The 12247-nt window shown below is 45.0% G+C and overlaps 1 protein-coding gene across 4 annotated transcripts in view; it reads left to right on the top strand.

Moving 5' to 3' along the window:
• Positions 1-12247, top strand: part of STPG1 (sperm tail PG-rich repeat containing 1) — a 57509-nt gene that overhangs the window by 24306 nt on the left and 20956 nt on the right. For all 4 annotated transcript variants that reach the window (XM_050792263.1, XM_050792254.1, XM_050792282.1 and 1 more), the window contains 2 exons: positions 6989-7090; positions 11197-11367. In XM_050792263.1, coding sequence (XP_050648220.1) covers positions 6989-7090; positions 11197-11367 — 273 coding nt within the window. The remainder of the gene's footprint in view (positions 1-6988; positions 7091-11196; positions 11368-12247) is intronic.

The raw sequence follows: 12247 nt of genomic DNA, 5'->3' as shown, positions 1-12247 counted from the left end.
ATTTGCTGGGCGTAGCGGTGCGTGCCTGTAGACCCAGCTACTCAAGAGACTGAGGAAGGAGGATCACCTGAACCTCAGGAGGTTGAGGTTGCATTGAAGCAAGATAGTGCAACTGTACTCCAGCCTGGGTGACAGAGCGAGACCCTGTCTGAAAAAAAAAAAAAATTACCTTTGTGATGAGCCCTGCCCTACTTTAAAACAACAACAACAACAACAACAAAAAACAACTTCCTTAAACAATGTGTTATTAGCCAGGTGCAGTGGCTCATGCCTGTAATCCCAGCAGTTTGGGAGGCCAAGGTAGACAGATCACTTGAGGTCCAGAGTTCGAGACCAGCCTGGCCAATGTGGTGAAACCCCATCTCTACTAAAAATACAAAAATTAGCTGGGAGTGGTGGCGCGTGCCTGTAGACCCAACCATTGCCTCTCCTGAGGCAGGAGAATCGCTTGAACCTAGGAGGCGGAGATTGCAGTGAGCTGAGATCACGCCACTGGACTTCAGCCTGGGCAACAGAATGAGACTCCATCTCAAAACCACCACTACCACAACATGTTATCATATTCCTGTGTTACCCACCTCCCCCCCTTCCCTAAATCTTGCCGCATCTCTTTTCCTCTCTAACCTAGAAAGTTCTGCGTGGTTCCTGACCGGTCCTTATTTAATCTTTGGGATTTATGGGACCTGACTTTCTCCTCTCTCACCATCAGGGGACAGAAGCAACCAGAAGCAACTCACAGGCATCCTTAGAATCTAAAAAATTTTTCATTCCTTCATTCATTTCAGCAAGACCTTTAGAATAATGTTCTTTTGGAGGAGTCCTCATTTAACATGTCTTTTGCTGCTCTCTGAAAATGGTTTTCATCCTATCACCTTACCCAGACGGCAGAGGAGGAATGAGGAGATCTAGGTTCTGAATGGAGCCAAAGCATGGACTGAGGGGCCTTGGCTAGCCCTGGTGCCCTCAACCTGATTCCTCCTTGGTAGATGAGAACGCTGAACTAGAGAAAGTTTTAAGTTTCTTCCACTTCTGATATTTTAGGATTCTAAGAAAGCAAATAATAAAGAATAGAGTGTACACACACAAATACACACACACAGTTTTAAATCACTTGCAGGTTTTCTCCAAAGACAATACATATTTGCTCAGGAGTTTTCTTCTCTCTCTAGTTTCTCTGTTTTAACTGTTTGATTCTTTCCCATTTTCTGTCTGGTTTCCCATTTGTCAATTTAATGGTAATATATTGTCCATCTCTAGGATATTTGCAGCCCAGCCTCCGATAAAAACAATAGCAGCCACCATTTACTTATCCTTACCATGTGTACTTTTAGACTGCCTTTTATCTCTAATCCTCGGAACAGTGCTGAAAGGAAGGGTTTATTATTTTAATTTAACACAAGAGGAAACCCAGGCTTGGGGAAGTTAAATGACCCACCCAAGGTCACACAGCGCAGGGTTTGGCACATAAGAGGCTCAAAAGAAATGTTTGCTGAATCAATGTTGAAAGAATTAGACCTCAACCCAGGTCTAGTTCACTCCAAAGCCTCTTGCTCTTTCCACACTGCACCACGCCTACCTTTGTGGCCCGCAGAGCTGTAACTTTGTCCTGTGAAAGTCAGCAAGTTTCTGAAAAGGCCTTAGCAAAACAGACCAAGCTGAAGACAGGGGAGGATGTCAGCTAGCGTGGATGGGCCCCATCCCCCATGATCTAGTTCTGAGCACTCAAATTCAGAAAGCAAACGGGCTGACTTCTCAAGTTAGTGTTTGAAAAGATGATTGCTTCTCAGAACGTTTTCAACTGAACAAACCAAGGAGGCGGGTAGCCAAACCTACAGGCAGCATTGAATGAAGACAGGAATTGCTCAGAGATTGGGTTCCAACTTTTAAAATGTGGTCGTATTACCTGACAACATGAAAACTTTCATCTCGGCATTTGTAAACATTTTAGAAATAAGGATGGAATTTTATGGAAAGGGCAGGGGATCCATCGATCAGGCTTTCTGTGTCCTACTCTGTCACTGACTGTGTGCCTTTAAACCAGTCACTTGACTTTTCTGGGCTTCAGTCTCCTTAACTGAAACATAAAATTTGGATTATATAATTTTTGAGGTCTCCTCAAGTTATAAAAACAGAAAAAAAAAATCCTATTCTATGGTTCATTCTCATTTTTCCTGAGGGAAATAGGCATTGAGAAGTTAAAGATCTTGTTTAACATCACCTGATAATTTAGTGAGGCAATACAAATTAAAAACAGATTTTAAAACTCCAGGGCTTCGCCACCCTTCTTAAAGAATTAGTCGCACGCACCCTTGCTCCAGGTCGAACATGGCTGCCTCCTCACAGTAGTCCTGTGGCCCACCTTAGCACATCTTTGACGCAGAGAATCAGTGCCCTTTGAAATGCGCACTTACCTTCTGAGGCTAACTTTGCAGTGAACCATCAGGGCCCCCTTGCCCAGCTCACATTCCCCATGAGAATCTTACTGCAGAGTACAAGGAATCCTTCACAAAGCTCAGTGTCTGGAATGGCAATTTTGGCTGCTAGAAATGAAGTCTGTTTTCCTGAACATTTTCGAGTTATTTACAGATGTGCTGGTAACTTTGCGTAGGTGAAGAGACACGCCTGATCTGTGTGACAGGGCATGGCCCGGCGGCCTGTTGGACATTTTCTACCCCCGCCTCCGTGTTTCTGTCTCCACTTCACCCTGGATTGTGGTCACTGTTTCCGAAACTGTGTACCCCTAAGGACACCACTTAATGTCTTTGCTTCTCTGTTTCCTCATCCTAAAAATAAAGATGTTGCAATAGGTAGGTAAGCCCTTGCCAGGAATGACTATTTCATGGTTCTAAACCTCATCCCTTCCAGGCTTGAATAAATAAATACTGGTAGAACATCGGTACCATGTGCTCTAGATGGGCACAACTTAAAAATGTATGTTAATACCATTACATAGTAAATCTCCCCTTCCAGACGGGAAGCCAGCCAGTGGTTAATTTGTGATGAAATCATACAAAGTTAATATTGTTCACTTATTAACTTGATATGACACTAGACCAGGGATATTTAAATGAAAGGAGGTTCAGTTTGCGGAAGTCACCATGTTCAAGCGGACAGCCGCCCCAAGTGTGCCCTCAGCTGCATATCTGACCCACAGTAGGGTCTGCCCTGCCTCCCTGCTCTGTGAAGCCTGACTTCTCCATATCCAGTCACCAGCACCCCTTCCAAAGGGGTCTGCAAACACTGGGCTGGCACTCATGACATGCCAGGTCCCCCTCAAAGACCTTTGCACTTGTTACCTCATTTAATCCCCATAATAACCCTGTGAGCTAAATCCCCTCATTATCCACACTTTTCAGATAATGATCCCGAGACAAAAACAGGGGGAAGTAGCTTGTGCAGTCGAGGCTGGGCAGAGTGAGGATGAACCCAGGTAGCAGCTCCTGGTCCTCAGATCCTGTTTCCCCAGCATCTTCCCCAGGTGGAAGTACCTCCCACAGTCCGTCTTATGCCCTTGACACGAGGTTAATGTGTGTGCTGTCTTACCTCCACCACCTGCCTAGGGGCTTCTTGGGCAGTGGTCATTGCTGTCCTTTCCAGACCCCACAAATCCCTCAAAAATGGATTGAATGACCCCAACTCAAGTCTGCACATTTCCCATCGAGTCACGACCACACATCCATCCATGAGTACTGTTGTGATGCGTCTCCTTCCTCCCATTCCTAGACCTTGTGAGCTGCTAACAGGTTGCGCCTGTATCTTCTACCCTTAGCACAGGTCCTGATGCACAGTAGGTTTCAATCAGTGTCTGCTAAATTGCATGTTTGCCCCATTCCACTCAGGGGACTTCAAGAGGCTGCTAATAAGCTGCTCAGTCCCACTCTGAAGGTTTGTGACTCCCAAGGGAGGGTCCTGGCTCCATAGAGGCAGTAGTAGGCAACGTCATGCGTGGTGATGGTGGTGATGGTGATGATGATGGCGGGCTGCATCGGTGCTATTCCACCCGCTTTATGTGTATTGACCCCTTTAATCCTCACGCTAAGAGGCAGCGAAGGAGACAGCTGGTAGGGCATCCGGCACTGGGCTTCCATAGTGTGCTAGTAAATGTGAGTTATCTTCCCGTCTCCCTCCCCATACGTGTTTTTGTTTTGTTTGTTTATTTGTTTTTTGCCAAGAAACCAAGGAGTGGCTAAGTTCACACCAGTCACAACTTGGATTCTCGTTCTCTGGGATTTGCTCTGAGAGGCCTAAATTCATCCAAGTCACAGAACGTCAGTTGCAGGAACTATTATCGCACAGGCGAAAGTTCTCTCCTAGGGTGCTATCCGCCCACCTCTAGAAGTTGCAGGAGAATGCTTGACATTCCACTCCCAGAGACCTACTTGGGCATTGCACGAAGGTGGTGGTGTGCTGGTCAACCACCATTTACCCTCCTTGAAGAAGACTGCTGAGTTGTAGCATCTGCCCATTTTTGTGGTATAAATACTCCCATCCTGGCCAGTTTCAAGCCACCACCAGCAACATTTTGGAATTTTTAACAGTTTTCCTCACAAGCTGCCGCTGGCCAGCTCCAGCTGCTGCCGCCTGGAGGACTGTCCTTTTGCTTGCTAAGAACAGACAGGCAGCACTCCGTTCCTCCGGGCGAGGTGGTAACAGTCCTCTTCCCATTTGCCCTGGACTCAAGCCAGTTTGCAAAGTGGCAGAATTAAAGTGTGGTTAAAGCACAGGAAGGTTGTGAGCTTCAGCAAATGAAAATACAAGATGTCCAGTTAAATTAGAATTTCAGATAATGGCAACTCTGTTAGTACAAGTATGTCCCAAATATTGCATGGGATATACTAAAATCATCATCTGCAGTTTATCTGAAATTCTAATTTAACTAGGCAGGTAGGATGGAGCAGGCATTTAGGTCTTGTATTTTGTCTGGAAACCCTGGCTCCTCAGACACATAAGCGTGCTCAGAAAATTCTTGCAAACTGATGGTCAGGTTCAGAGCGTGGTGATAACCGGGAGCTAGAGGTGTGTGTCTTCACTGTTTGCTATTTAAACCTAGAAGAGTCACAGTGACACTTCCTGCATCAGCTTTCCTAGATTCAGGGACTCCGGAAGCTCAAAAGCACCCCAAGGCCCAACACCTTGGACTTACAAATAAGGAAGCCCAGAGAGGTGACTTGCTCAGTATCACTTAGCGTGTGGCAGCACCGAGACTACAATTTCTGATTCATAACCCAGTGGGGATTTTTTTAATCCTATACAATCTCATTTGAAAGTTAGTTTGGTTTCGTGGTTAAGAGCAGACTCTGTGGTCAGAGTGCCTCGGTTCTGGCTCTGACATTTACTAGTTATGTGGGCCTTATCTCTTTTGGCCCCAACTTCTTTACAATGGAGATTAAGTGAGCTAATAGTACATGTAAAGTCCTCAGAACGGTGCATGGCACACAATAAGCACTCAATAAATTGATGCTTGCCTTGAAAACAGCTGCCTAGAAAAATCTCTTCCTTGTCTCCCCATAGCCCTTCACATCTGCATCCACAACAGCAGGGTTCTCCTGAGCTCTTGGACTGGGGTGCTGGAGTACCTGGCTCCGCAGTGCCTCCTGCTGCCTGCCTCACTCTCCATGACAGTCAGTTCCTCTTCTGTCCACCGGGATCATTCTCACCTAAAGCAGGAAGCAGCTCCCCTGTCCCTACGTGCCATGGGGCAAGCGTGAAAGGGCTCACTGCATTTAAAAGGCAGCACAGAAGAACCTGTTAATTGCACTTTGACTCTATCCCCTATATGAAACCATAATTATACACTGTCCAGCCAGACTGGAAAGTCCTGGAAGGTACTGATGGTACCTTGGGCTTTCTACCCTAAGGCAGGCAGTAGGGACGGTAGACACAGGACAGGCCGGAGTGGCAGAGAGTGGAGATGGCAAGTTCTGGAGTCGGGCTGTCTCGGTTCAGCTCCGGGGTTTGCCACTTACTAGCTATGGCCCAATGTCTCTGGGCCTCACTTTCCTTAAAGTGGCCCTGACCATATCTCACGGTAAAAAGCTTGTGTGAGGAGTAAACAAGACAGCACACACCATGCACTTGGCACTGAAGTCAGGTACTGCCACTTACAGCAGTGGGACCTTGGGCAAATTCATCTTCATGTGCCTCAGTGTCTCCATCTATCAAAGGGGCAGTAATCCCTTCCTCACTGACTGATGGTGAACATGAGACCAACTTGGAAAAGCTTCTAGCACCAAGCAGGTACCCAGGAGCCTCTTGTGACAGTGGAGCATCCGTAGCGTTTCACACTGCTCAGCCAGCTTCTGTCAACATTTACTTCCCCCTGGTAACTAGCATGGGAAATGCGATGAAAGCCCAATGAGCTGCCGCAGCAGAAATGAACTTGGAAATGACCTCTCACTTATTCCTCTCTCACATGCCTGCATCGTTCAGCGCTTGAGCCTCAAGAGCTAGCCTCTTTTTGTCTGAGAGTTAGAAACGGCCTGGTTTGGGATGAAGGTTGTTTTTGTTTCATTTTGCTTTATAAACAGAGACACTCCCTGGTTTCTCTTCTGAAAGGCTGAGGAGGAAGCTGAGTCAGGTGGGGTGGGGTGAACGTGAAATCGCTCACCCTTCCCTTGCCGTGGGTCTGGCTTACCCAATCACTGCACACTGCCTTGTACATCAGCCATGTTCAGTGTCCCACTTTAGGCCCATTTCTCTAATGACATGAAAAACAACTGTGTTCTTTCGGAATGCGGCAGGGCATAGTGGAAAGAGCAAGGGCTTTAGGAGTCTTAGCCTGGCTTGGAATTCCAGCCCCACCACTTGGTAACTGAGCCGAAGATCGGGCAAGTCAGGAAATGGTACAGCCAGGCTGTCACCCGCCAAGTGGTGGTAGCGCCTGTGCTGTGGGATTACAGTAAGGTTCAGTGTTAATGGATGTAAATCCTGTGGAAAAGCACAATGGAATTGAAATATCTCCATGACGCCACCTTCTCTTCCCTTTCAGAATGAAATCCCAGGTCCTGGATTCTACAATGTCATTCACCAGTCACCAGTGTCCAACAGTGTCTCATTGTCCAAGAAAGGAACATGCATGTTTCCCTCGATGGTGAGAACCACTTCTCTTGACTAAAGCATTAACTGGTCAGTAATTTCCTTCATTCATTGCATAATTATATCTTGGACATCTGGTCCTTTCTCTCCAAAGGCCCATGGTTCTAATTAGGAGAGTAACTGCCTCCTCAAATTTCATGCAGGTAAATTGGACCCTGTGTCTCTAAGTAACTTTTTCCCATCTCTACCCATTGCCAGGGTGGGAAGAGAAACCAGAGGAATCTTCAGGACTTGGTCCTGCCAAACCAATTTTGTCATCAGTGAGTGGACTAAGCAAGTATTTTCCTGAGATGTTTAGGCATACCAGGAAATTGTTACTCTTACACATCTTGGTGTAATATGATTTTTACAATGCTTAATCTAATTGGTTGTCAAACTATTGAGAAATCTGATAAGACTAAAAAGAAAGCCAGCGGTGGGCCTGAAATGTACTGGCCCCACCCCATTCCTTCTCTTTGTAAGATATGGGACTTAATTTTGGTTGAGGGCTGTAGCAATCAAGCAGCTGTATGAATTGCCAATGACTCTGACCAGAGTTGGGCAAAGATAGGCTTCTTAGAAATATTTATACATTGTCAAGAAAAACAGATACAGCAAAATAGATAAATGATCAAGAAAAATAGATACAGCAAGGGGAAAGATACAAACTAGGGTAAGGCTACCTGAGGAAGAAAAGTGAAAAGTGGACAGGCATGGTGGCTCATGCCTATGATGCCAGCATTTCAGGAGGCCAATGCGGGAGCATCACTTAAGCCCAGGAGTTCAAGGCCAGTCTGGGCAACACAGTGAGTCTCCATCTCTACAAAATAATTTTAAAATTAGCCAGGAGTGATGATGTGTGCCCATAGATCCCAGCTACTCAGGAGGCTGAGGTGGGAGGATCACTTGAGCCCAGGAGGTTAAGCCTGCAGTGAACTATGATTTCACCATCACACTCCAGCCTGGATGAGAGAGGCAGACTCTATCCCCCCACCCCCGTGCCAAAAAAAAAAAAAAAAAAAAGTGAAAAGAAAGCAAGCCCAGACTCTAACATTAAATTAATAAACATATGCCATCTTTTTCCTTTAAAAGTTATAATAATTTCTTGCACAGATGTATTCTGATGCCTGCCATTGGAATTGATTTTTTTTTAACCACACAAAGGGATCATTTAAGATACACTAAACATAGCCACGTCTTATTGGAATTCGAATTTGGCAGAGTTGGATACTCAAGGAACAGACCAGCTTTGGAGTTAACTCCCCATTACCGAAGAAGCTGAGTTTGTACATGGCCTCAGTAGGTTCACAGAACAACCATGCCTCTACTTATTTTTCTGCCACCAGCTCTGCTAGGAAAGAAATTCAAAAGAAGTGCCGTCTCATGAAGTCCTGGTGTAGAAGACAAGACTTCAGACCTGATCCTGCCTCAGCTGTGGATTCTTGACGTGACCTCAAGCACGTCACCCTTCTGTGTCCCAGTTGCCTCATGAAAGTGGAGACTCCCTGGAGGCACTGGGCAAATTAACATTGCAATGAGTGAAATACTCTTTGAAACAGCAAAGCATTATAAACATGCTAAATATTATGATTGTTACCACCTGAGTCACAAACAATACTTCCTGCAACACCTAGGTTTTCTCTCCGAGAACTTCTTTGCTAAATAATGGCACTGCCCATTCCTTCTTGGTGCCAAAAAAGAGACTGAATCAGAGGACATGATTGGTTGTCTACAAGGCTTTGCGTGCGGTAACTTTCCAAATGAAAAGCCGGACTATCTGGAGGAGAAGGGGCCCAAGGCAAGAGCTGAGTGTTACAGAACCTAGCCACACCTTACAGGCCTTTAAAAAATTCAGAACCAAACCCCAAAGAAGGCAGACTTTTGAGCTGTTCAGGCTTCCCCCCTCCTCCCTTTCACAAATATGGGAAATTGTATTTATAGTTATGTTACACTCAAGTATAAACACTTAAGGTCCTGTAGCTGGGGATGGGTGCCTGAAGTGGTCGATGGAGATCTAGTAGGAGATCCCTGCATCTTACCTCATTCCTGTGTGAACTGGATGAGAATTTCATATCCCCCCACCCCACTGCCTCTTTCAGTAACTTTCACCTTTAGCACCTCCTCCACTTCTGGATCCCAAGACGTGAAGGGAATTAAAAGTAGCTCTCATCAGAGAAAGATCAGAATGACCAGTAGGAATGTGATTATGGGTGAGGCTGACCAAAAAACTCTGTGGGTCTATAAATTTTTGAAACTTCCTCATGACTGTTGAAACAACTACACCCAACCTTTTGAGAGACCTGTCATCTCTCTAAGTCCGAATGATATAAAGAGCTTTATTAGTATATTCCAAATCTTTGCTCCAGAATCTTCCACAGTACTGACTAGGAGCAGTGTATGAGGCAGGTGGGTGGAGAGTTTGATGGCCTGTCTGTATTTGCATGCTGGCAGGAGTGGCTCTAGAAAAGTTAGTAGGTGCTGGAGAGAAGTTCATAAATGCCGGCGTATGGCCAGATTGGAGGCCACAGGTCTGGCAAGTAAACCAAGGGGTGTGTAGTGTTGGTGAGTGAGTGTTACTGTAGCCACACTCTGAGACTAATTCTATTACAATACTTTATAAAACATTGCCTCTACTGGAACTTTTTCGGGAAGAATTTTTTTCATTTTCAAAATGTAAGTTGTAGGTGTTCTAAACCAAAAAAGAGTCTATGATTGAAAGGGCTTGCTGTTACCCCAGGGCCATACCACTCGACGTTTTCCTCTTTAGAATGGGATCTCTGATCCATGTCATGTAATGGAGGCCGACTGCTTGGGTAGGAATGCTGGTCCTCCACCTGAATTAGCTAAGGAAGTTCAGCTTCCTGATCTGTAAAAGTAGAGATAATCATAAGATCCACTGCTCAGGGTTGTCGTGAGGATTCAACACAAAAACCCACCAAAGGTATTGGTTAACTCTTGGCCAGAATGAAAAAGACGAAGCATGTTCAAGGCTGGGGTGACCTTACTTCTAGGAGCATCAGCAAATCCTTACACACTGCATGCGGCCACTTCTTATTAGAATTCGAGTTTGGCAGAGTTGGATACTCAAGGAACAGACCAGCTTTGGAGTTAACTCCCCATTACTGAAGAGGTTGAGGTCGAGCTGGGGCTTGAACCCAGGTTAGGCTCTGAACAACTTAGGCTCTGGACAAGAACACTCCCACTTCTGGTGATGCTACACCCACCCAAATGCTAGGGGTGGTCCATAAACCAGACGCTGAGGACCGTCACCACCAACCACAGAGTGAAGTAGGGGGGCCCTAATGCCTTCCTTTGGGCTCACCCATGTTCTGTGTTTGTGTAGTTATTGATTCCTATCAAGTGAGAAAATCCAGGGCAATGTTCTCAAGCTTTTGACCATTAAATAGTAGGAAATATTTTGTTTTATCAGACTCTAATATTTGCCATGCTATCTTAGGGGAAAGTGATGTTATCACTGAGTTTCTGTAACTTTTGTCCCTGCTCTTTTGACAAACATTGATTCTGTTTGTTTTTTAACTGAAGATAATTTATCGTGGCTTCCTGAAAGGAGTGGGATTGGTTCTGTTAAACAGTGAAAATACTGTAGGATTTGATGAAAACAGTAATTTGGTGGAGAGTAGGAGGCACGGAGGGACAACAAGCCCCCTGGAGCTTTGTTTGAAGCAAACTCGTTGCTTAGGCAGTTCAGATCATTTAATCTTAGAAACAAGATGTGAGATTTTACTCAGAAGAAAAGCCTAGGCTGAGAAGAGCGTCTAAAGCTTCCTATCACGTAAATTACCCAACAGCTGATGAGTCAAGGGTAAGTGGCCTGGAACAGGATTGGGTGGAAATGCATTTATGGCAAAATCATTTTTGCCAAGTCCCAAACAGAAGATGAATAATTTGAGTTAGTTTACAGAAGCGAGTACAGGTCTCAACTTGTGTTTTCCAAGGGAAGATCCTTAAAGCCCGAGGTCAGTTTATCGTTGTTACCTGCCAGAGTTTTGCCTTTTATAAAATGCATTTAGACCTTGTGCTGGTCACCATCTCTTTGACATCTGTCCTTCAGAGCCAAAATATTATGTGACAATGCTGATTCCTTTTGTTGTCTCCTTACAGCGTGCCCGATTGGACACCATCATTTCTAAATACCCTGCAGCGAATGCATACACTATCCCATCGGATTTTATTTCCAAGAGAGACTTTAGTAATTCATGTTCCAGCATGTTCCAGTTGCCAAGCTTTATGAAAGTTCTCAAATTTGAAACTCCTGCACCAAACTATTACAATGTAAGAACTCTGCCTTTGCTTGCTAAATATAGATCAAATGAATGGTTTACTGAAATAAAAGAAAGAGGGGATCTTGGGGACATCATATTTTAATGCAATTGTCAAGCCAGTTAGCATTTGTTGACTACCCAATGGGTGCCTAAGGCTGTACACGTCTCTTTCAGGAAGTTTGCAGGCCCCGGAGATCAGGGCGGGCAATGTGGAGGCCAGTATAAAGTGGGGAGGCCACTGCCCTGAGAAACACATATTCTAATTACTCTCATCCTGTAACCTTTCTGGGACATAGTTTTCTCATCTGTAACAATGGGTGTATTATTTACCATTTTGTCTGCAGCCACTAGTGATTTACTTTTTAGGTTCTTCTAGGGAAAATAAACTTTCGTATCAGAAAATAGGTGTTTTAACAGTTGTGCTCTGCTATGCCAATTATGATCGCTTTGTATTCACTGAGGCAGAATGGCATGGATGGTTAAGAGATGGATTCAGGAAGGTTTGGTTTAGCTCTCGTCTCTGCCGCTTTCTAACTGCGTGGCCTTGGGCAAGTCCCTTAACCTTTCCAGGGCTTAGTTTATTGATCTGTAAAATGGGGATGTATGTTCACCTCATCGTGTCAATGCAAATATTAAATGAGATAATGTGTGCTGCATGCCCAGGACAGCACCAGTCACACAAGGACCACACAATACATGGAGATTGGTAGGGCTGTCTTTGTTAGTACATGAAGGGTATTTACTTACCCTTAAATATGAGGCAAGTAAGTCACAGCCCCCACAGTACAATGGAATCAATTCTACTCGCCCTACAGCGTTACCATAAGGCCACGAACATGAAAGCACTCTGAAGTGCGTAAGACATGAATTGTACTTAAGATATTAATGTT

This window comes from Macaca thibetana, chromosome 1 (genome assembly GCF_024542745.1).
Source record: "Macaca thibetana thibetana isolate TM-01 chromosome 1, ASM2454274v1, whole genome shotgun sequence".
In the NCBI taxonomy this organism is placed as follows: domain Eukaryota; kingdom Metazoa; phylum Chordata; class Mammalia; order Primates; family Cercopithecidae; genus Macaca; species Macaca thibetana.
This window is presented reverse-complemented; position numbering and strand designations above follow the sequence as displayed.